Source organism: Scomber japonicus, chromosome 7, assembly GCF_027409825.1.
Source record: "Scomber japonicus isolate fScoJap1 chromosome 7, fScoJap1.pri, whole genome shotgun sequence".
Classification (NCBI taxonomy): domain Eukaryota; kingdom Metazoa; phylum Chordata; class Actinopteri; order Scombriformes; family Scombridae; genus Scomber; species Scomber japonicus.
This window is the reverse complement of record NC_070584.1, coordinates 26,104,812-26,130,869: the sequence shown is the minus strand read 5'-3', so window position 1 is coordinate 26,130,869 and position 26,058 is coordinate 26,104,812. Positions and strand designations below refer to the sequence as shown.

General features: G+C 39.7%; 1 protein-coding gene across 1 annotated transcript in view; it reads left to right on the top strand.

Moving 5' to 3' along the window:
• Nucleotides 1-26,058, top strand: part of lrp8 (low density lipoprotein receptor-related protein 8, apolipoprotein e receptor) — a 164,610-nt gene that overhangs the window by 119,056 nt on the left and 19,496 nt on the right. Inside the window, exons 5-13 of the mRNA XM_053322230.1 lie at nt 910-1,284; nt 4,583-4,705; nt 6,291-6,413; nt 10,095-10,214; nt 11,914-12,039; nt 18,968-19,139; nt 22,296-22,520; nt 23,262-23,380; nt 24,886-25,025. Coding sequence (XP_053178205.1) covers nt 910-1,284; nt 4,583-4,705; nt 6,291-6,413; nt 10,095-10,214; nt 11,914-12,039; nt 18,968-19,139; nt 22,296-22,520; nt 23,262-23,380; nt 24,886-25,025 — 1,523 coding nt within the window. The remainder of the gene's footprint in view (nt 1-909; nt 1,285-4,582; nt 4,706-6,290; nt 6,414-10,094; nt 10,215-11,913; nt 12,040-18,967; nt 19,140-22,295; nt 22,521-23,261; nt 23,381-24,885; nt 25,026-26,058) is intronic.

Below are 26,058 nucleotides of genomic sequence, written 5' to 3'. Positions count from 1 at the left end.
ATACACGCGAATACTGTACACACATTGCTCAAACATTCCTGGTGGGGGATTCTGCACTGCAGCAGGCACCTGCAGTTGTGGCCTCACTCTGCTCATTACACACCTGTTTCTGCATACCGGACTTCTGCTGTGCATATGCTCTCGACCTTGTGCTGAATATGCTCCAGTGTCATGCTAATCTAGTTTGTGCTTCCGAGCTTTTAACTGTTGCACGCATTGCTTAAAGGTTGAGATTTTGTAGCTACACCCAGAGACAATGTTTATTTTTCTTGAATTATTCATAATATATGCTTTTCCCATGAGGCAAGTTCACCAGTTTGTTTTTTTTTTGTTGTTGTTTTGGTTTTTTCGTGTGTACTCCGGCTCTTAATCCCTTGTTAGTTTAACCGTTACTGCATATCTTCTCTTTGTTCCTCTACCTGCTACGCTGTTCTCTCTCAGATTTCCAATGAATGTGTTGTATGCCTTAAAAGAGTTTTAAGAGACTTTTTCTTTTGCTCTCACCAGACACCAAAAGCCCAAGAGCAAAGGAGGAAGCTCTGGAATTGCCCTCTGCTCATTAACTCTAAATTTTATCACCACAACTGTCTTCCTTTCCATCTCTAGAGATGAAGAGGAAGACTCACTGCATTGCTGCATATATTCCTACTCCCCCGTGAAGTTTGCATATATTATGTAGCGATAAGTTGAGAATTTCCCTGCAGGGATCAATAAATTACTTCTTCTTCTTCTTCCTCTTCTCCTTCAAAGTTCGAATCGATGTATGTGTCATTAGACAGCTGAATTTATTTTATTGAATTCACTCTATTATTTAAAAGATCTTCGATGATGAAAACAATGATAAAGAACCAATTTTAAATGAAAGAAACATTGTTAACATCATCTATTCTTGTCCCTTTCCACTTGTAGATGCCAAAGCTTGTCCGTCCAAGGATTTCCAATGCCGTAACGGGAAGTGTGTGGCACCAATCTACGTCTGTGATGGCGACGACGACTGTGGGGATGCCAGTGATGAGGAGAAGTGCTCGGCTCCCACCTGCGGCCAGCACGAGTTCCGCTGCAATGACTCCGAGTGTATCCCAGCGCTGTGGAGCTGCGACGGTGACCCGGACTGCAAGGATAAGTCAGATGAGTCCATGGAGCGCTGCAGCAGGAGGACGGAGCCCCAGAAACCTCGCTGCCCGGTGGGAGAGTTCCAGTGTGGGAGCGGCGAGTGCGTCCACATGAACTGGAAATGTGATGGAGATGCCGACTGCAAGGATAAATCTGATGAAGCAAACTGTCGTAAGTAAACTGTGGAAATGATGTATGTATGAAGATGAATAGATGAGTGTGCGGATAGTGAAACAGTATTAGTGTTTATTGAATAATTTTGCCGTTGTTTTGTTTCTTTAAATTATTATAAAGAAGGCTCCTGATGAAACCAATAACAAAAGGTTTTGCCTTTGCACCACAGAACTCCAAATGATGGTATCAGGAAGACCAATACAAGTAATACTGATGACATGTTGTGTCATTAAAATGAACATGTCTAATGTAGTTTATTCAGATATAAATCCATAACTACATTTTAAATCATGATAGAGGGATTTGTCCTTGAATTGCAATTGTATGGTTCGTATATGTATATTGGGTCTGTTCAACAGCACCACAGCTACACACAGCTGTGCTTGTTGGGTGGATAAATTGATTGTTGGCTGTGTTTCTTACTGAATTTCTTGATAATTATAATACCACTTGTAGTCTTTAATGGGGGAGATTAATGAAGGCTATGATAATGCTGCTAATGTTGTGTTGCGGAACAATGAAAATGTGTCGTTCACCACTACTAGAGGATTATACTTTGAAGGCAAACATGCTGTGCATTGTGCACAAAGACTATGTGACTAATTTCAAATGATTGAAGGAAGATCAATGCTAACTTTATCATGATGATCCACGAGCATGTTGCCATGCAACCATGTGATCTGTAAAAGCAGAAGCAGAACCTCTGAGTGCATGTGTGACCGGATGCATTTCTTGTGCAGTGTGTGTGTGTGTGTGTGTGTGTGTGTGTGTGTGTGTGCATGTGTGGGAGGTGAAGGTTCTTCATCAAGCAAGACCCCCATCTGGTCTCCTCTTCACACTCCCACACACCACTCTGGGAGATGACAGCAGCCTTGCACATACGACATGATACAAGCACACTACACAGCCATGCGCGCGCACACACACACACACACACACACACACACACACACACAAAGGGTAAAGGTACACTAGTATACATGGTGAACTGACCTGTGCTTACACAGACGATTACAGACATACAAATACTAGAACTGAAATAATCACACCATCATAGAGGGTTGGTACACTACATAAAGATGCTTCCGTCTGACTTAATCACTTTAAAAGTAATTAAGTCATCCATAAGGCACAAGCAGTTGTTACAATGTATATGGACTATAACACAAGAAGGTAATAACCCTCTCATACCTGCCGGTAATGGCTGCTACACTCAAGGCCCAATTTCTCAAGGCCAGTCGCCCATTATTATCTACCTTACTAGTCATTATAACTTTGTTGGTACTTCATCTTCTCTGGTCAGTTTATCCAGAATTATAATGACACATGATCACAGTTAATATTTTAGCTGCTAATTTAGAAGCCTTTAACTCTTTATTCTTACTTTTTCTTAATGTAAGATTTTAAGATGATAAGCAATTTATGGCCTTACTATAGTAGTAATAGTAATAGTAATAGTTTATTTTTGGATAGGGACAGTGCATAATAATGTACTAGATATGTTTACCCTGTCTTTGTGGCAATTTTAAGCCAAACAAGTGTCTTAGCATTTTAACCTCACTATCAAATTCTATCTATCCAAAAGAGCTGCAATCAACTTGCAAGCTAGCTTGCTAGAGTAAGGTATCATTTGTAATGGGTTTTCCAGGTCTATAATTATGGCTTATATTTGAGAATAGTGACATGAATAAAAAGTACACACTAGGTTTTTGTGGACAAGAGAAAACTCATGATTGCCATGCAAATATTTATTATAGAGCAACATCGAGTGAAGTGGTCTTGCTTGGTCTACGGGTGCCAGTGGAATCATCCGTCTCAATAACCTTGTTCACAGTGTCACAAATATGATGACACAGGAGCATCGTGTACTATGTGCATTTGATTGGGTCTGAAAACATGCTTATCACAGTGTGAGACAAAGTGGGTGGATGGAGGTTTGTATGAAACTAGATGTAATAGTTTGAAATGTCTGTGTAATGTAAATGAGAGAGCAGAGCGCAGCTTTGGGAGGTGCAACATTTCAATGTAAATGAGGAATGTGAGAATCATTGCATATCTCCAGTTTGTTCTCTCCTCCTCTGCTCCGCCGGGTTGTGCTCATTCCCAGAGAACTGTCCCCTGGTTATTATCTCTCATCTTATCTGAAACATCTGTCTCAATAATCTTGTGTTATTTCACAGACGTGCTGAGACAAGTGAATGTGAGAAGGATGACAGGAGGTTAATGTAAATGAGAAATGTTCAAATCATATCTCTGGTTAGTTCTTGCCATTCCCTCCTGCCAAAATTTCTGCAGATGGCAATCCATTATTATTACTATTCATCCCGGGGATTTATCATAATTAGATGAACTCAGATCCCAATCATTTGGCTGAAAGAATCAGCACATTTTGTGATGGCACAGGATTATGTCTTCCACACTGTGCTGGTTTTAGCATTAGCATATGTTTGTTTCAGTTTTTGTTTGAGATTTAGAAGTCTGAGTCAGCTTCCACTGTGTGTCGCTGTATAGGTGTACAAAGGTTTGATAATTTGGCGTGTTTGTATGTGTCTTCTCACCTACCTGTGTGCTCACTTGGTGTGGGGCATTGTTTTATTCCATATTTCCTGATACAGTGATTGTGTGCTACATATTTTCGTAGGCTCCGCAGCCATCGATCATGTCTGCCTCCATTCCCTTGGCAGAGTGAGTCCAAAACACAACACATGAATAATTAAACAGCCAGTTAAAAAGACAAATGAGTTAAATAAACCTGCCCTCCGCTGTTAGAGCAAGCACAAACAAATGCCTATACACACTCGCAAACACACACGTACTCAATAGATCACCGGATGTGGGTTTTCCAAAGACAGTGAATGACTACCTGCTTGGTTTTCATTTCTATCTGGGCCTCTTCTGTACAGATAAGAGTTGCACATGACTGATTACTGTTGCATTGAAATCCACTCTGAGGTGGCCTGATTAAAGTAAGAATACACAAACTGTACACACATACATATCTTAAGAGATACAGTAGCAGGATGCAAGTGTTGGGCTGAATTTGTTTTTGTGCAGAGTTAAGATTATTATCATGAATGAATAGGTAGAAAAATGTTTTTTAGGGTTAAATGTATTGAATATACTAATATAGGCACTTTTTTTCTCTCTCCATTTGTGGCTTTGTGTAAGTTTGTTTTGTGTGTTGAGCCTCTAGCTTTGATTCATCCCAATGATGAAACCGATCTTGCTACTGGCATACTAATGTAACATATCAGCACATTTTAATGAGTGCGTGTTTGTGCTTTATGTCTCCCAGCCCTGCTTACTTGTCGACCTGATGAGTTCCAGTGCGGTGATGGTTCCTGTATCCATGGCTCCAAACAGTGTAATAAAGTTCACGACTGTCCGGACTACAGTGATGAAGCTGGCTGTGTCAACAGTAAGTGTCAAATCATTATGAGAAGGAAAGAGCCATGCAACATGCAACCAGAAGGAGTGGAATTTGGGCTCATAATCTGAATGTTGCAATGAACTCATATGCCATATTCTGCAGCTTAGAAAGATGGTGATGCAACCTTTTACAAATGTAATCTCTGTTTGCAAATTGTTGGCTTCATGCATTTTGTAGTTCTTTGTTACACTCAATTTACTCTTCAAATTACAATTCACAGGGGATATTGAAAGCAGCACAGATGGCTGCAGTTGGCTGCACAAGTTAAATCTGCACCATGAGAAACTGTTTAAACTTTAGTGGTGCAAAGTAAGTTTTGCTCTGCTAAAAAAAAGAAAGAAAGAAATGTGAGTGTTAGTGTGTGTTACACTGTCAGAGTATTCAAGTCAGTGCGGGAAGAGGGGGAATATAATTTGCATTTACAAACAAGCTACAATCATTTTTATTTGACTACACACTACATATATTGCAGCATAAACAAAACAGACAAGAACTGCACACATCTATATGAATTAAGTTATTGTATCATTAACAGATACTGAATATCACCGGTGATTCAGTATGTGCCCTCTTTCATACCATATTAAAATATTAATAGCTTTCAGGGGAGCTGAGCTTCACTGACTCCCTTGTACTGTACTTCAAACCCTACCCTGCATACATTTTGTATGGAGTCTGCATCCTTTTATTTATTTTTTTACTGCATCTCGTTTTGTTCCCATCTGTCCAGTGAGTTAACTTACATATTCTGATATTCAGTGGTTATTTTGTTTCCTTCCTTTACATATCATATCATACTGTGGATGGTATGAAAAGCTCAAGGTCACCATCAGACAGTCTGACTGGCATTGAACTTAATCTTGAAGACAGTGTTTTGAAGTTGGAGCTGTGAAATCCTGAAATCCATTTTTGCTCTTTGACAATGTCCAAAAAGGGCATATCACAAAATGTGTGTGGATGCACCTGTACATGCTTTCTTTTGGTGAGTAAAAAATAGAGACAATGACAAACCATGGCTGATATGAGAGAGTCTGCTCACGTGTAACAATAACGCTTATCACTGAATCGTCTAAATGATCTTGTTAATAGCTTTCAGTCTTTCCAAATTTGTGATTTTGTTTATTGCAAAAACACAAAATGAAACATTCTCTGCATTACAGCACTAACACTTTTTGTATTTGCAAATATAAACATAATATGATCTGGTTTTTCAACTCTGTTGAAATCCAACTTTAAATAAAGTCAGACATCCTTTTCAGTAAACCGATTTCATATACCTATAAATATCTATGTGCCGATTATGTGCACTATGCAATGCAATTGACTTTTTCAAAAATGTTTGCAAAACATCACATTTAATTTACGACCAAAATCTCTTTATGCACTGAAAAATTGAACAGAAATATGTACTTCCACCAAAGCAGACTGCTCTACAATTCATGTTAGCAATTTGCATCTTTGTAGGACTGAGTTGTTTGTGTCTAGCTGGAAGGGGGAATATAAGTACATCACATTAAATAAAAACCTAATCTATAACTTTCTCGTGTGTTATGCTGTTGTGTCTTCTCCACAGCTACAAAGTGTGACGGGCCAAAAAAGTTCCGCTGTAAGAATGGAGAGTGTATCGACAGCAGCAAGGTGTGTGATAATGAGAAAGACTGCAAGGACTGGTCTGATGAACCTATGAAGGAGTGTGGTAAGATCATGTTTCTGTGTTTCTCTTCACTCACTCTCTCACACACACACACACACACGCACACACACACACACAAACACATACACTTACTCAGGTACTCATTAGATCTTTCACCACCTCTGGCACATATGCTATGTGCATGGCAGTGAAATAGCACTGATGAACACACTCGTTCCCAGGCATCTTTAACTACTTGAAATGCGGGTGGTCACTCTTCTTAGTAAAAGGAGCTTCATTTGATCAAGGCAGGGTAAATCACAACATTTCTCAACTGCCTTGTTGGGATCAAAGAGCCTTGCAACTCTCCCCTCTAGTGCGATCTTAGCCAGGAGAACGTGACTGGACTACATTATCCATCCGGAGCCAGACGGATTATCCACACACCGTAGATAATTACCATTTAGTGAGTCAGTAGCGGCGAGATTGAAAAGTGGCTGATGTTATGCCACTAGTGGTTCAGCGTCAGCTGCTTATCCCCAGAGTAGTATGCCGCTCGTGTTCCACTGGCTCATACCGCTTCCTAACAGCAGGTGGTAGGCTGCTGTCAGATTGTCACACCAGTATCGCCCCCTGCCAATGAGTTAGTTTTAGGACAAGTACTGCTGTAAATGGATATTTCTACCAACATACTGTACCACTTCTGCATATAACTCTATGACGCCCAACCAGTGACATACTATCAGCCACCTTTTGATCTCGGCTTCACTCTAGGGCACTTCAGTCACGGATCTCACATCACAAGAAATGCAATCCGGCTGCAAAGCGAGAAGAGAAAATTATACCTGTTAATAAAATCTATCAAGTAAATGCAGCTCCTGTAATTGCAGTTGAAGTAACCTGTGTTGCATCAGTGAAATTTGACTCGAATGCATGTGCAAATAGAAGTTCCTTGAGTAGAAATGACAGTACTCAAGAAAAGTGTACTTCAGACGGGGCCGCGCTCTGCAGTGGAGTGAGCTCAAGTCAGTCACATGGCTTTAAAATGATATGTGAGCGTGCTGCCCTTTCAGCTATAGCTCTGATCTTGAGGCAGATGGACATACACTGTAATGACATTGCCCTTTAACCATATCATTAATGTTAAACATGCTGTACTGCGTGTCTCAAGGCAAACCTCCTTTTTGTTTTAAGTATAACTGACAACTACCATTATCCTGTACCAAGGCCAGGCCAAAGCAGGCCCTTTTTTATCCCTTTGGAGTTGACTTTACAGAGCTCTCCTGTCTGATATGGTTTTTCCTCACAATAAAGTTTGATTACCTTGTTAAAAATTCTTAAGATTACATCTATTCCCTCCAGTCTCCCAAGTTTTTCTTTTAAAAAATGTAACTCCCGAACACAAGACGTCTCCTTTTTCACTGAAAAGTTCACTGGAGATATCAGATTTCCACATTGCACTTGTGTAAAGGCACCTTCAGACTGTGCAACTTCAACAACAGTATTGTAAGTAAACTGCATGTCACATTGTGCGAGATGACTATAATAAAATTTTTGTCACAATTTGAGGCATTTCAAATTGTAGTGTTACGATATAAATGGAAAAAGTATATGACAGTAGAGGCATGTCATCAATCAATCTCAATCAATCAATCTTTATTTGTATAGCGCCAAATCACAACAAAGTTATCTCAAGGCACTTTACACATAGAGCAGGTTCTAAACCAAACTCTTCAGGTTTTAGCTTTAAAGAGACCCAACATTCCCACATGAGCAACAGTGGTGAGAAAAAAATCCCTTTTAACAGGAAGAAACCTCAGGCAGAACCAGACTCAGAAGTGGGCAGACATCTGCCTCGACCGGTTGGGTTGAGAGGAGAGAAAGGAAGGATAGAGAGGAAGAGGAGAGAGAGGAAGGATAGAGGAGGAAGCACAATGAAATCAACAATGAAGCTCACGTCATGTTTGGAAAATGCAGCAAAGTCCTATACACAAATGTCTTATTTGTTTGACTTAAATCATTTTATTTTTTGTGTGCCATGAGTATATAAGGAAAAAGTTTTCCCCCTGAACTTTATATTTAAAATGTACATTTATGAAATGTCATGCCATCCAGTGTTTCTGCGTCATTTCATATCGTAGACAAGGATCGTAGCACCAGTCCCATTGTGTGAATTTGGTTTAGAAATTTTGACAGTGCCATAATTTTGCCTCAGGCTGTCTTTGGCCACTAAATCTCCAAATGGTTCGTCAGTGAAAAAGTCTCACTGTGAGATCTAAGAGCAAGAGGATGAGATTTTACTACATTTATCTGACTATGAAAAAAACATGAAGAAACTCGCCCTTCAGCAGATGGATGTGAAATCAGTCTTCTACTGTCAAACTCTACACATGCATCAGTCTCATCAGTGAAGCTCAATCATCCATGTGTTGTAACAATGAGAGAAAACACATTTTTGCGTGCAGGGTATGTCAAAAACAATGCATCCTCAAAAGTGCTGCTGCCAAAGCCTCTACTCATTCCAACTGAATTTGGATCCTGGCTTCAGGGATTTGTTGCCATTTAGCCACAAGAGGCTCACTGAGGTCAGGCACTGATGTTGGGGGGATAAGGGGCAACTTAAAGTTGGCGTTCCAATTCATCCCACCGGTGATGAGGGGAATGAGGTCAAGGCCGGTCAAGTTTCTCCATACCAACTCGGAAAGCCTTTTCCTTATGGACCTGGCATTGTGCACTTGGGCATTGTGGACAGGGTTTCGATGTACTTTGGGCCAAATAGTGTCTTATTCTGTAACTGTCCTATGAGATAAATAAATGAATCAGTTTAAATAATTAAGTCTTTCCTTCAATACTTTGTTGACACTGAGCTGATGTATTATCTAATAGAATACATTGGCTATACCATAAATTACAGCTTTAATTTAAGTTAAATGTCATGCTAATTTCTCAAAGTCTTTTCTTCCTTCTGTGTGTCTCTCTTAGTCTCTCTTGATTTCTATTCCTGCTGTTTCACTGTCTCTCTCTCTTTCTGCCTCACTGTGTCTCACAGTGGTACCTGTAGCCTTGAAGCTTAAATCTTTAATGTAAACCGGTAATGAAGTACCAGCTTTAGCTTTCTGCAGCGATCTCTCCCCATTCCCTGGAGGGCGGTTGAAAGACAAAAGGATAAATGGAGGTTCAGAAACTGATTCAAAAAGGAAGAATGACTGAGAGGGAGTCCAATCTGTGCTTGGGGAAAAAAAGAGGAAATGTAGAGGATAAGGAAGAGCAGAAGAGCATGTGTCTGTGTAACAAAAGACATCATAGTGGAGTGGCACCTGCTGCTCGTGCCAAAACTCCCTGTTGGAGAATGGATCAGTTCCAGGTGTTTTTGCCTTTCGGCCATGAACACACACACACAAGCGAGCCCATATGAATGTACTGCTCACACACCCATACCAGCGTCTCCCTTTTTTTCTGCTTTGAAGCTCACCATCTTTCATTTTAGAGTGGAAATATGATGCATAAACCTATTTGACAGAGCTAAATTATCTCAACTGGCAGAATGATTAAATCTATTCACACACATGAAACATTCAACCTTGTGTGACGTTATCTTTTTCTGTCTATTTCAACTATTTCTGTGTGTCTCTCTAAAGATATTTCATCTCAATGTAAAAACTAACCTTTAATTCTCTCCCCTCCTGTCCCTATCCTTCCCTATCCCTCCCTTCATCCTTCCTCCTTCTGCCCCTCTCTCTGCAGGCTTGAATGAGTGTGCGGACAACAATGGTGGCTGCTCCCACATCTGCAGGGACCGGAGAATTGGTTATGAGTGTGACTGTCCCTCTGGGTACAAACTCTTGGACAAAAAGACTTGTGGAGGTAAAGAAAAAAAAAAGAAGTTATGCAACAAAACTACTGTTTTGATGCAGAAGACTATGACTAATGTGCAATCACATGTTGTCGGGGTCGGACCAGTCAAACCTTTTCTGTCTCTGCTCTCTTGAGCTCAGTGAGAAACCTGGTTTTCACAGTGCTATTAACTTGACTTTAGGCCATATTGTTTGAAGGAACAGGTCAGCACGGTTCTGGATTTGATTTAAGATTGTTACCAGTGTCATTCAATATTTTGGGATGTGTTTAGACTATCTTAACACAAAGGATGGAAGAAGGGGGAAAACTTTGATGAAAACTGCTTCCTCAAACAATTTCAAAGCAGACTTGTTTACACATTTTACCTTGTTTATTTATTACATGTTGAGGTTAAAATGTAAAGTGAGACTGGATTTGGGGTTAGGGTTAGGGTTAGGTTTAAGTTTAAGAAACTGTAAAGACTCCACATTGTTGGATGGATTTGTTAAATATCAGATAGGAACCTCTTTTTAGCTTTATTTACATTTATTACAGCATGCCACCACCCATTATAACACATTTGGTTTTTAGTTTTCTCGTTTTTGTAGCTTTATTGTCATTATATTGAGGGTCAGACAATAATATCGAAATTTAGATGCCACTTCCTGAGCCATAAGAACATTTAAGACAATTGAAAACAATTCAAGACATAAATAAAACATTGATCATTTATATAGACAATAAAGTGCAATATGCAATATAAAAAAGTGCAAACAGTAGCAATTGTAACAGTAGGCCATGCACACTCCAGTGAGTGTGTGTGGGTGAGTGGGATGAGGGGACCAGGCCATGTTCATTAGTTTAACAGCTTGGGGGAAGAAGCTTTTTTTCAGTCTTGTAGTGTGTGACTAAATTGTCCTGTATCTCCTGCCAGAGGGAAGTATATACTATATATACTGAAAGCTTCTTGTTGTAGGAATATTAATGCATTTCATCTATCCTCTCAGAACATGTATGGTGATACCTACTGTAGCTGGAGGTACTGCGGAGAGCTGATCAAATCATCTCTTAAACCAAACTGCCACATTTTATATTTCTATAGTTAATAAATAACACTGTTTTGAAGTTGCTGGATTTGTTGAATAATTAGTTTTGCTTTGGACAGAACCAAGCAAGCAGTTTCCCCGGCTTTGCCTCTTGGTGCTAAGCTCGGCTAAACACATTCCAAATCCTGTTCTCAGTAAGATACAATTGGTATTGATTTTCTCATCAGGCTAAGTTTGTTGGCAAACAACTATTGGATTGGTCCAATATTATAACAGTCCACCAGAAAGACATTAAAAGGTTTAGTAACCCCTTTTGATTTAGTATAATATAGGATATAGAATGGTTGTAAAAGAATAATGACAATAAAACTTTTACTACATGGAAAAGTCATGATGTTCTACTCATGTACATATGCAAATTCCACTCAACTGTGTTTGATATGTTCAAATTTACACTTAACCACTTTACTTTGAGTTATTCAAGTATGAACCCTCTTTATGACATAAATCCTAACCATTTCAGTTAAAACTGTATGAAACCAATTTAGAAACTGTATATTAAGTGAAGATTCTCTTGATAAAGACTGTTAACATGCTAGGTAATGAACATGCACAAAAATGACTTTGTGTGTCCATTGTTTTCTTTTGATCTTTAAGCCCTTGTGCCATGTCTCTCTTCATAGACATAGATGAATGTGAGAACCCAGATGCCTGCAGTCAGATCTGCATCAACTACAAAGGAGATTATAAGTGCGAGTGCTACGAAGGATACGAGATGGACCCTGCTTCTAAGACCTGCAAGGCCGTGGGTGAGCCATTTATCACACACACACTCACACACACACTCCTAACCATTTGTACAGGTAAAGACACACACTGTCATTGATTGATGTCCAGACCAAAATACACACAGTCATGGGCACACATGTAGTTAAAAAGAGCAGATTGAGACCCACTCTTATATACACACCAATTACTCTCCCACTCTAGCAGCCCTAGCTACCAAGTCACATCCTACGCTATTCTCTCTCTCTGTGGGCCCATGTGAAAGGAGAGGCTCGCTTTGTATGCAGGTCCTGAACAGCAATCTGTGCAAAGATAAATATTTGCCATCTTTTTCTGCAATCCTCACTAATGAAAAGTTTGCAGCCAGCTGCCTCTACTCTCCCTAGAGTGTCAAGGGAAGGAGGTTGTGGGAGGGGGTCTGCCTGCTCACGGATGGACACAGGCTGAGTCTGTGCCCCCTACTTGGCCTGGGTAAACACTGGAAGCATTGTTATGAATGAAAATAAAATATTGCCCCCAAAGCAGCACCAGGCAAGACTGTCATTAAAAATTGTTGTGCCTAAATCCTGGAGTTAAGTTGAAACTGTTGCTAGTTCACAGAAGAAAAAGCTCCATGTGAATTTGGGCTTTTCTAATCAGCTTCATTCTCACTCTGTTACAGTACAGCTGGCTTTACTGATAACAAATGCTGTCTGTCAACAACCATTTGAACACCTGCAGATTCGTTTCACCACTGACAAATTGGAGCTTGTGATGTAGTGATGAATTGATTTACACTTAACATTGAATAGTGCTGAAAAGAAATCAAACAATCCTGTACACTATTGATCACTTGTTTTTGATGTATTAATAATGCTTTCTTCCTTAGACCTTCATGAAGTAAAATTCATATCATCAAACAGTGTTTAAAATATGCTTTCAGTGCTGTTGCATTTCTATTTAAAAGAGTAGAGGGGTACCTGCTGACACATTAAATACCGCATTATCCATGCTTTACATGTGCTATTAAGTTCTTGAAGGAGACCCTCATTCTGGCCGTGTTAGTGCCTTGCGACTACACCTTGACTTACATCGGGAATGGAACCTTTAACTGATTGAGTTACATGGCAAATTAACTTTTCTGTGGGAAAAAGGAAGAGAAAAGGGTGTTATTAGTGATTACCGTCATCAGTCTTAGGTTGAGTCATTATAGGGTGAACTGGTCTGATAATGAGAGAGCTTAAAGCAGGCAGCAGGCCCTCACTCTTAAGCTAAGTGGCATAAAAAAACACCACTTCATGTCTCTCAGTGTGAATCTTTATTATTGTGAGGCAGAGCAAACACTCCTTGTCTTAAGTATTTATTAGTGAGGCAACGAGCCCGGGTGGATGTATGGATGAATTGTATGAATATCTCTCTCCTCCGTGAAGTAATGTAAAGATACAGTCGTACTGTTGATTGTGGCACATATTTAAAACATGCCAAAGGAGACAAAGCAAGGGAGAGACTGATAATGTGACAGGATCATTGTTTGTGTTGAGGTTTATTTATTCAGGAGCACAAATAGGGATGGGACCATCAATTCAGATATGCCTGCTTTGTGAAGCTGAGGTAATGTGGACTTAATGAAGCTGCATTTGGCCGTGAACTCATTCCTAGACGCATACACGGATGCCCAATCACACACATGCGCACCCACGGACATTAGCATACATATATACTTTAGACTCCTGTCACACAAATGCGCATTCAGTTATTTTGAGAAGTCACGTCAACATTCATGCACAGATGCAATTCTGTTGTGACTGACTGGCCAGGAGGAATGTCATGTTCTGTGATGAGATGTGACACGTGCCAAGTGCCAACATCGTTTACACATATTGAAGTTCAGGCTGCAAAATGCCACACTGTCATTTGTGCCTCTATCTCAGAGTCACACAGCAAGATATAATTCCATCACTTTGTGCTGTGAAGTTGCACACAATGCCATATAGAAATACTGTATGTTTTTCTGCATTTACTGGTGTTATCTGTTGTTGGTGCCATTTTAGCCTGTGTAGATAAGTGTGAGAGTAGTTAAAACTGAGTGTAAACCTCTGCTCTATGCTTTCTCCAACGCACAGTAAGTGCATATATTTTCTAATCTTAGCATAGGTTTTTATCCTCTGCAGATTCATTTCAGAGTAATGTGCAACTGCTGGACAAGCAATGCTAATTAAAAGTAAGGTCCTGGGTTGGAGTGTGTGTGTGTGTGTGTGTGTGTGTGTGTGTGTGTGTGTGTGTGTGTGTGTGTGTGTGTACCAGGAATTCATAACATTGTGGGGACGCATATTTGTTTACATAATCGTGTTGTGGGTACTCGCCTCCCTTATGGGGAAAATAGCAAGTCCCTTTAATGTATATTATTCATTTTAGGGTTAAGACTTGGTTTAAAGTTAAGGTAAGTTTAGGGTTGTGTTAAGGTTAGGGGGATGGAAACATGACTGAGTGTGTGTGTGTGTGTGTGTGTGTGTACTCTAAGTGTTTTGAATTAGTACATGGCAGCATACATTAAGTCTCCTGAGGTAAGCCTTGCGCTACACTAATTGCATTCCATGTTTTTGTGTTTACACCTTTATGGGTGCGATGCCATTCACTGAGTCGTCAGCTTGAGTTATTATTGTTTGTGTGTAAGAGAGCGAGAGAGGGGAAGTGTGGGAGTTTATGTATTAGAGGCATGGAGAGAGGAAGAGAAGGGCGGCATGAGGATAACAGCCAGTGCACACAGACAGCATTTACTGAGAAACTTCTGGACTAGTGTAGTCATTTGTAATGAATAAAACAGAGTTGAAGTAAACAGGACTGCGACCAAGATAGAGAAAGAAAGACACAGATGGAAATAGAATATAATATGAAAAAAAGAAGAGCAGAAGGAAAACAGCAGCCATCCTCATTTTTAGAGAAAAAGGACGGTGTATTTTTTTTCGTAATTACTTTATGTCACAAATGATACACATGAAAATAGTTTATATCACTATTTGTTGAGAAAAATATTTTGCCATTGACCAAAGTTTCTAACAGCTATCATACTTAAGCCAGAAATGAAGTGAAGCCTCCAAGCTAGTTCAGACAGCCAGCTTGACCCTAACCATTTCATAAGCCTCTGAGTCTACAGTATATTCTCTTAGATGGGATCTGTGCTGCTGCTTTGCTGGGTTTTTTAATGCTTAGAGGTGAGGACAGAGCCTAGACACCAAATATCAACACTGCACGCACTGTATTCTAATCATATGATAATCCATTCCATATGAGGCTGACTGAACAAATGAAAATCTATTTTATAGAGTATGTGATGCACATATAATATTGCAACATATCTACCAATGGTATAGAGAAACACCAGAGCATACGAACAACAATATCTTCCATATTGTTGCGTATAATGAACGATATGCATGGCTGCTAAAAGAAACTGCATGGTCTCTCTGCAGATTTGAAATGTCATTCACATCAACATACATTGCTGCTAACAAGCCTCTGTGTGCATCTATGCTATATGAACTTGGAAAACGCAACGCAAACTCTGCATGAATAGCTTAAAATGTTTTAGGACTGGAGAAACCTTGATTCTTAGCATTTATGAGTAACATTGGGAACATAGTTGAAACAAGTCGTTGAATAAATGTTTATGACATGTACATGGTACATGTATGGTACAGAGAGAAGTAATAATGTGATGGTGGGATGTAGTGGGAATACATTACAGGTACATACACAAACTGGTTGAACAAGCAGGACACACTGTCACAACAATGCAGAGGAAATTTACAAAACTGCCCTCACACCACAAAGTCCTGCTTTCTGTTTTTTTTTGCTCTTGTTTTCTTCCCTTGTTCTGTTCCTTGTTCCCATCTCTCATCTACAGTGCACTGCAGGCTTAACCACAGTGCCAAGAGCAGTTTGTGCCATACACTTGACAGTTTGAGCACACGCTTTTCAAAAGGGGTTTAAAGCACTGGTCAGATTTTCCCCATTGTCAAAAGATTTTGCCATGGCACCCAATATTTTGTGGAATACTGTCAAACTTCATCTTAAAGTTTTTCTTACAGTTTTAAGCTTTTAATAGATTAGCCTATAACATTTTATTCTATCTGACTGTAGAACCACAGACTTGTTTTTTCAGAGTACACATTTTTTCTTTTTTTTTTTTTTTTAATCTATGACTTGTACAGATCATAATTTAATAATGAAGTTGCACACAAACATAACACACTGAAAGCTTTGTTACACATTCAGTAGAAGGAAATTCAGCTATTTCTCATGGAGACCTTTTACAATGGAATAATGAAGCTTTATATAACTTGCTTTGTCACACAAATGCTAGAAAGTGGGACGATATTTTGACATTTCACACATGTTGGGCATTCCTGTTTCCTACTGCAGCATCTTTTCATCATTATTTAGTATGGTCTCTGTGGCATAATGAGCATGGTTGACCTAGACATATGTGTCTATTTCCAGACATAACATCATCCTAATAACCTCAGCCGGTGTGGAGTCCATTCACACTGACTGCTCCCAAGCATCTCCATTAGCTTGCAGAATTTCTGACCTTTCCGTCTGTCTTTATGTTGGATTTTTCCACTTTACTTTGCATATCTCAACAACATAAACATCTGCTGCGAATCAAATCAATGCCTCTGCAGTGCCTGACAGCATTTCCCCAGAACATATTTATCTTTTTCAACGCATTATCTTAATTAGCTAACGGGGCAGAGCAGCCCTGAACTGGCAGTACAGATTAAAATATATCTAGGGGACCCTGATCTTGTTAAGGAAGATGGCTGTGGCTCTGGTCGGTTCTATGGAGGCGATAATACTGCACTCTTTGAAGACATCTCTAAAGCCATGGTCTAAAGAAAACAGTGACTCAGCTTTTAGTTTTCCTTTTTTTTTCTTTTGCCTTAAGGATGACATATTGCTGCGACAACATTGATGAGGGATAAGAGATGTTTGTCTTGAAAAAGTGAGTCGGGGGGATTGAAGAAAGAAAAGTTGGCTCTATCTCGGACCTTATTACACATACTTTAAAATGTTCTTTGCTTCTCTCATCCTGTTTTCCTGTCTTTCTCACTTTCTCCTCTTTCTCTCTCTATACACACCTGACTTTCTCTCATCTGCTTGATCCATTGATGTTCTTTATTTCTCTCTTCCTCCTCTAATTACATCCTCTTTCTCTTCATTTCTCCATAGCTCTACCTCCATCCATCACATTTGCTTCTACTTCTCTCTCTTTTGCATTGCCTCTCTCTCTCTCTCTCTCTCGCTCTCGCTCTCTCGCGCTCTCTCTCAGCAGGTGAAATTGATGGCTACAAACCTAGTAGTCAGAGGAAAATGACTTGATTCAAACAGTAGTAGAAATGTAATATTTTCTCCTTGTGCAGTAGCCCTTAGTAAACCGGGGCCAAGAAAACCTATCGAGGCATGGTCGGAGCTACGTGAGAATATGACATGTGTGTCAATGTTACCCAGCTTTGTCTTCTATAAATGCTCAGTATTTCTGCTTTACTGGACAGTGGAGAGTGGCATGAAAGATAGGAGAGAGAGGGGGGGGGGGGGATGAAGGAAAGGAGCTTGGAAATGAGAAGGGTGGGTATATGCATGAAAGAGAGCAAAAGACAGACAAAAATCAAGAGAAAAGTGTGTATCTTGTATGTTGTATTTAAGTGTCTCTATTGTATAGACATGCACAGATGCTGAGATATTTGTTGTCCATGTGCACTAAAGATGGAGTTGACCTTGTCAACTGCATGAAAATTATTCAAATGCTTGAGTCATGCTCACCTTCAGCTTGCTGAAAAATGTGCCCGAGGTAACTGATGTACCAGTGAACAGCACATAATGTATGCACCTGAGGAAGAGAACCCAGAAACACACTCTTGACATACCGTTGCTCTAAAAATAGAAAATGTCACGTCTAGTTGTTTTAGTACTTTATCCACCAGCACATTGTGCTTTACTACTATCCAGCAACAGGACACACGCACATGCAATGAAAGACAATGTTTTCTAATGGATGTGTCCCTTTTAACTCTTGTATGCTTTTAGTTTGGGCCACCTCACATACTGCATGTGTTATTCCCTGCAGAGTATAATTGTGTGAATATTTAAGTGAACAGCATTATGTCGCCACAAAAAGTTTTCTGTGTGTGTGTGTGAGTAGGGAATATATTTTCCTTTTTAAAAGGTTTATTTAGATGATTTATTTATGCTCACATCATCAAAAATGCATGCTTTAAAGCCTTAAATAGAAAAAATGCAAAACAAGACCTCAATTAGCTCACATTATGTTCCCTCTTGGGAATAAGAATCAACACTCAGCATCACCCATGGTATCTTTTAACAACAGTAAACAGTGACTTGCTAACAGTGTGTCTGATTTACTGATTGATGTCATGTCAGCATCACTGTTTTAATGGTCAGCATGTCTCTTTTTCAAGTATTATTTAAAATATTAAGTCAAGACAATTCCCAGATCTTGTTGACCTCGTAAAACATTTTGATGCAGAATTGGATCACACCATGCAGCTAGCCAGCAGCATTGAAGCCTCCAGTCAATGTGACCTTGTCTATCTCAGTCTCAGAAAGGGTGCTAAGATTTAGACATACAGGTTAACCTTTCAAATACAGGTTTGGGATGTTCGGTAAAATCTGTGTGTAATTGTTAATTAAAGATCACAAAGGTTTCTGTTTCAAATGTACACAAACACTTGTGATGGACAGCACTGCTGATGGTCCTGTCTTGTACACAACATTGAGGGTGATGAATGTTCTCTTTTGATGTCACAATAGTAGGTCAATGGACCTCAAGGGTCTCCACCTCCTGAGATTTGTGGGCTATCTGTCCCTATTTGCCAGTGTAAAGTAATAAACGTCCTTCAAAAAAAGTGCTCATACATGATCATGACATGATTGTCTTTCCCACATCAACAGGAAAGAGCCCGTACCTGATGTTCACCAACCGCCATGAGATCCGCCGTATTGACCTGCTGAAGAGTGAATACACCCAGGTGGTTCCCACGCTGAAGAACGCCGTGGCCCTGGATGTAGACGTGTCCATTAATAAGATGTTCTGGTGTGATCTATTCCATCAGAAAATATACAGGTACACACACACACACACACACACACACACACACACACACGCACACGCACATCTCTTTGCCATAGCAGAGGATAAAAATGTTAAAGTCCATGTTGGACAAAAAGTCAAAAGTGTTAAGTATTCTTTTAGGACTACGATACAAAGTCAGTTAGATTTATTTTTGGGTTACATGAACTCGACCTGCAACCTTGACAAATAGTGGGCAAATAAATTTCTTTTGCTGCATTACTGTTTCACTGAATGCTGCTGAATCATGGTGATAGAAATAGACACCATAAATGCCACTTTACAGACTAGAGCCAGGACTTTGTAAGTTTAGGTAAGGCTCTGTCCTCGTTCTTCGTCCGTTCTGTCATTCTGTTTCTCCTCTATCCATCCATCTTGTCTGCTTCAACCTGTCACACCATCTGGTAGCAAGATAGACACACCTGGGGGTTGTACGTGTGTTTATGTGTGTGTCATACCTAGAGGGCTGTGTCATCTGTCTGACAGTAAAAGGTGGAGCTGTTTGTCCTTCACACACATGTATACACACACACATGCAAGTACACATACTGATGGATAGATCAGTGCTCTGTGTGTGTGTGTGTGTGTGTGTGTGTGTGTGTGTGTGTGTGTGTGTGTGTGTGTCACCTGATGGCTGGCAGGTAGTGGGAGGGGCCTTTCATCATCTCAGTTGAGCCATATGCTCTCGCTAATTTCACTGCCTCAATAATCACCACCATTACTCATCTGCATGCACACACACTCATATACACATATTTCAACACAAACTCAGTGATGCACTCTCTTGTGACAGAGAAAGGACAAATGAACTTGTTTGTTACGGTAAACTCCCCTCTCAAAGCAACAAACACACAACCTAAATAGTCAGCAACAAGTGGATTAAATAGTTAAATCTACTCTGTGTTGTTCTATGTCGTGGAAATCCCTTTTTTATATACAGTCAAAAGCAGGAAAGTTTAGCATTGGCTCATTGTAATGCATGTATGCTGCTCATTTTGGTTTGCATAAGCTTTTTGGAATTTTCAAAGCTTAAAAATGTACATATGTATAATTTATAGATCCACTTTGGAGGTTGTGCTTTTTCTGTCTGTACGTCAGATATATATGTGCTATTTCATAAGTACTAAATATTTATATTTTATATTTATCTTTAATTTCCTGCATATGCCTCCCCTTTCTTGCCTTTAAAACTCACATCATGGTTTCGCCATGCAGCACAGAAAAAACAAAGGACAATACAGGACACTGCATCAACATTGCCATTTAAAGTAGATTAATACAGTTTAAAAAAGGCAAACATACAGTAGAAATTACATTACAATAAAGTATACCAAGAGAGGGGCTGAATTCTCATTAAATGTGGGTATGAATTGGATTCTATATATATATTGATTATATTCTATATATACAGTATATAGAATATGCATAGCTATATTAGACCTATAACTCTAGCATTTTGGTTATTCTTGCCACCACTAACATATACTTTTCTTATTCCACTGTTTGCAGTTGTTTTAGATGGTAAAATATATTTAATGTTAATTATAATGACATGATTAATCACACTTCCTACCAAGGCATTTTACTTTGCAAGTGGTTTTTCCTCTGATAAGGAGCTTTTTTTTTATCAAATGGAAAATACAAGCGCATTTGAAAGTGATTTTTCCTCCTTGGCCTTCACTGATACGGTGTGGCTTTTCAGGCTAATTCATAGTGATTAGCATGCTACGGGTCGATGACTTATTAACTTCTTCCCATGATGGAGATGTCTGTTACAAAACAATAATACAACCAATTAAAGATGCAATCTGCTCAGTGGTCTTGGACTCATCTGTCTCTGTCTCATTCCTTATTCCAGCCTTCTCTTCACTCATCACTCCAGCCTGTTCATCACTCACTATCTGAATCTTTTATTACTAAAAATAGCACTGTAATTAACAAAATCAATAGGGTTTGAAAGTATGTATTAGTTAAGTCAAATATTGGAGTGATTGGAATGTTTTGTGCATATGTCAGCACTGAGATGTAGTTCCCCTTTAACTATTAATATATTGGACAGGGAATATTACAGAATTGAAGCTATAAAAAGTGATACACGCTGTAACAGTTTGGTATATTTCAGACTGAATTTGTTCAAAGAAATGACAGTTTTCATGACAGTGCTGTCTGTAAGCTACAATTCCTTAATATAACACTGTTGAACAAGCAACATGAGGGATTTTACCCAAGTCCAGAACCCATTTAAATTTGCCCCCTGAGTGAAAGACATGTGTTGAATCCATGTTATAAACCCTGGGACACGAGAGAGAAGCCTTCGATTATCTATCACATGACAGAAGCATGCTAACGGCCCTGTCTCCAATAAATGAAGGTGTATGCAGTGGCAAACAGTAACACACCCAATTAACAACACCATCTGCTTCCAAGTCCTAGACTCATTCATCTCTACCTCATCCCTCACGCAAGCTTTCTCCCTTTTAAATTAAGATGTTCCTCCCATCCATACATCTCGTCTCGTACGCTTTGCTAACATGTGACGTTGGTATATAAATTGGGACATTGCTTTTTACAACCTTTTAACAAGGATGTCTTGTATTGTCTTGTTTAATAGCCCTCATGTAAAGAGGAAAATAATGTGCTTCGCCTGAAAATGTGTCACTAGTGAAGCAGGTCAGGGAGGAAGAAAAAATGAGAGGAACAGGTAGAGGGGAATGGACAGAACGCAAGAAGGAGGCAAGAGGAAGACACAGGGAGATTGAAAAGACAGATAGACGCAGAGGGGGAGAATGACAACAACTGAGAGAGAGGCTGGATGTATTGTAAGCTGCTGATAGAAGGAGACAGATTCATTCTCCCCTGGATGGGCTGTTTGGTGGGAGGGCTGAGGTTGTTATAGAGGTGTCAGGTTTAGGTGCCCCTGACATGGCATTATCTACCATAAGGAATACCTGTTCCCCACCGTTTGCAGCTCGGTCAAAGACACATACACCACACACGCAGATTTTTCTTCACAAGAAAAGACGACCAAAATAACAAATCCAACAAGTACTGTAAAGCTTTTGTCTGCTCCTAAATGATTGTGTATTTCATAATTAGAATTCAGCATGTAGAACTGACTAACACGCCTCTTTTTTGTTTTCGATCCGCCAGTGCTTACATCAACAAGGCGAGTGACTCTTCGCAGCAGGTGACGCTCATCGACTCTCTCCACTCCCCCGAGGGCCTGGCCGTCGACTGGGTTCACAAGAACATCTACTGGACCGACTCGGGCAACAAGAGCATCTCTGTCGCCACGGGAGATGGACGGAAGAGGAAAGTGCTGATAGCCACTGAGCTGAACGAGCCACGGGCCATCGCAGTGGATCCACACCAAGGGTGAGTTGGAGGAGATTGTGTGAAGGGTTGAAATGTTGGAGAGTGTTGGGAGTTTGGGACAGATGGATGAGAGAGTGGGAAGATGGCAAAAGGGCAGCAATTGATGGAGGGGTAGGAAACAGAGAGGGAGTTGGGAGGGTAGCAGGGATGGAAGCCGAACATGCTCTGAATAGGGTAAAAGTCAATGTTTCGGCCAAATAGAGGCTTAAAACTTTCTTTTCTTTTACTATACCACAACAAAACACTTTGCAGTACTACTTCCATCTGTTAGCAGCTGTGAACAATTACATCCAGAAGTTATATGACTCCAGTCTGCTCTATCTGCCTGTTCCCCTTTTTGCAAGAGTTCCCCAAAGGACTCTTTCCTAAACTCTAAAAAGCTAGACTAACATCAAATACATGCAAATGAAGTCTAGCATTCACAGGTTTCTCATGGGCGCACACACAGGCACACGTTTGAAAGTGGTCTGAGTCTCTAGCAGTTGTTGTTCTGCACAGTATCTACTTGCCTGCAGTGTCTTCAAGGCATGTTTCACAAGTAAAACTATTTGATTTTGGAGAGAAAATAATATACAGACAGAGTTAGAAATTGTGAAAAAGAGAACAGTACAGTCAGTCTATAGTTTCTCTGTTCACCCGATAAGCCAGGTAGTGAGAACAGGAACTCATTAAAGCTCTTATTTTTTTACCAAATTGGTCCTGTTCACATTGTATGTAACTTTTTGGTTGATCTTTCTACAGGTTTATGTACTGGTCTGACTGGGGAGGTCAGGCCAAAATTGAGAAGGCTGGGATGAATGGAGTGGACCGACAAATTCTGGTGTCTGAACACATCGAGTGGCCCAATGGAATAACCCTGGGTAAGGAAAGAAAAAGTGACAAGGTTATACAGGATGGGAAAATTACCCCGAAAGAAGTTTTAGAACAACGTTATAATGCTGATATTGCTTTTGAGGAGAAAAAAGTGGTTGAAGTAGATTCAACACAAAGATGTGGAGAGAAGAAAACAGAAAGAGACAAACAGCATGAGTTGTGAGTAGAAAACTGTGTGGGTACTGCAACCCCTGAGTAGCTCTTATTGTTATAGCTCAATTTATGTCTGGCTCTCATCAATCAAGCCAGCGAATACGGTCCTTCGAATTAATAAGCCAGACGCTCTGTTCCATCGATACCTCCCATCATCCCTTTCAACTCCCTCCACGGCACCAGCCAATTTCTCTCAGCTGCCCTTGCCTGCGGAGAAAGAGAGGCACATAGTTGCCACACTCTGTGGAATTGAGGTGTCGCTACATCTGTATGAAAACAAATTATTTTTTTAGAGTAAGGGGAATGAGAGAGTTGGCCGGACATGAACTACACTGCTGTGGGAAAGGAAGCGGATTATTTTCCTTTGGTCATTCATTTCATACAGAGCAGCGAACAGAGAGGTGAAGCTGGAAATGAAGATTACTCTCTGATTTGTCTCTATTTTCACTTTCTCTCTGTCTCTTTTTGGACATTCTGACCAAATTGAAGCGAAATCACAGTGTTTTATTGCCATCATTATGCCAATCTGAAATCGGTTCTGCCTTTATATTTTCAACTTCATCCAATGTTGGTCAAGAAAAAAAAGAGTTCTACTCGGGTATGTTCACTGCACCTGTGAAAGTGAAAAGTGGCTAAAAGTGGCAGTGGCTGGCAAAAATAAAAAGCAGCATTTAACCAGTCACAATTGTCAAAAAAAGTATTTAATTTCTGTAGGTTTTTCACTTTTTTAAAGATGTCCCTGATTCATGTAATTTAATGTATGTAAAAGGTGCTTTATAGAAATGCATGCAAATGGTTAGGGTAAGAGAAAATACTCATTCTTCTTTATGTTTGAACTACAACCACCAGCAATGTCAAACTTGAATTTTGTCCTATGCTGTCAAATACAGTGGATTCTGTACATTTTTAAGCTTACCAAAGCACTACAATGTCCACATAGCAAGGTGACAGGAATAGCTCAGTCATGAAGTAATCAGAATTTAGGACCAACACTTGGACATTGAAATGTAAAACATTGAAGTTTGGCTTTAGAATAAGTCCAGCAAGACTAATCAATTTGCTCAAGGGCACATATATTTTCCCCAGCCAATAAGTCAACAGGCAATATTACAATCACATCTGTGTTTTCTCAGCGCTGGGCCTCAGCCGTCATGTCAAAGAAGATTGATGGTGTAGCTACTGGGCCATTACATTCATATACCTTTCACCCCAGGCCTTTTCTCTTGGAATGACCTCTCTCTCTCCATTCGTCTCCCTCTCCTTCTTGTACCTTTCTTTCTTTCTTTCCCCCTTCTCTGCTTGGTTTTGTTCTCTCTTTTTTCCCCCTCTATCTTCTCAGACTTGTCCAATAGACGCCTGTACTGGGTGGACTCCAAGCTGCACCTGCTGTCCAGTGTGGATCTGAATGGAGACAACCGCAAAGTGTTGCTGTCCTCCCATCACCATTTGGGACACCCCTTCGCTCTCACTGTCTTTGAGGTATGGGAGGATGTATTACAATACAACCGAAGTATCAGTCCAACCATCAGAGGTAGCGTTGGTAATGGAGAGCTTTATTGATTATCTATTGATATGCTGGTGTTTCATAAAAACAGTACAACCTATTTTGTATAGTAGCAGTCTATGCTTACTATGCTTTTATTTATCAGCCACTAACTACAGATAGTTCACACACAGTGCTTCTTCCATGTTTTCCGTTTGGCAGAGCATAACAGACATTTTTAGATTGATTTCCTACCATCACAGTAGCTGTTGCATTTATGCTGCTTTTAGTTCATGCTGGCATGTTGTGAAAAGCAAATAACACACACTCTTGCCTCGCTCTTACACAAAATAATCTGTAGTTTTCTTTGTTAGTAAGGGTTCTCCTAAACAACTGAATCATCCGTCTTGAATATTAAAAAATCCCACAAGCAATCAATCACATTCTGGCATTTTAGCAGCTGGAATATACAAGGCCACCACTAATGTTTTAGCCCTATAAAATGTACCCCACGTTCAGCTAGATAAAAAGCATAACAATTGAAGAAAATATTGGGCTTATATAATCTAATCAAATAAATACAACCAATTTTTGCAAGCATATAAATCAATTTCAAACCAGCATGTTTAAAAATTATGAATGAAAATTAGCGCTATATTGAGGAAGAAAATAAAGATTGATGACCTATCAATTACAGTACACATATATTTTTCTATTTTCTTACTCTCTGACTTGTCAAACTGGATGCTAACATCCTTACTTGACCTCCAAAGGTACCTCAGATACGCACAGAAAAATAGATCTTTCCTCATATATCTCTGCCTCGTGGGTGTCATATCTTGTTTGTAGATTCCCATCTAGGCTGTGTATTTTTAGATTTTCTCTGCACCAAATTTAAGCATGGGACATAATTTTTTCTACACTCCTATAGTGTTCCATTTGACTAGACTTTGGCTATCTTCTTTAAGAAGTGACGGTTGACTAAAAATAACAGAAATTCATTAATGCTTAGTAAATACTACATGTCAT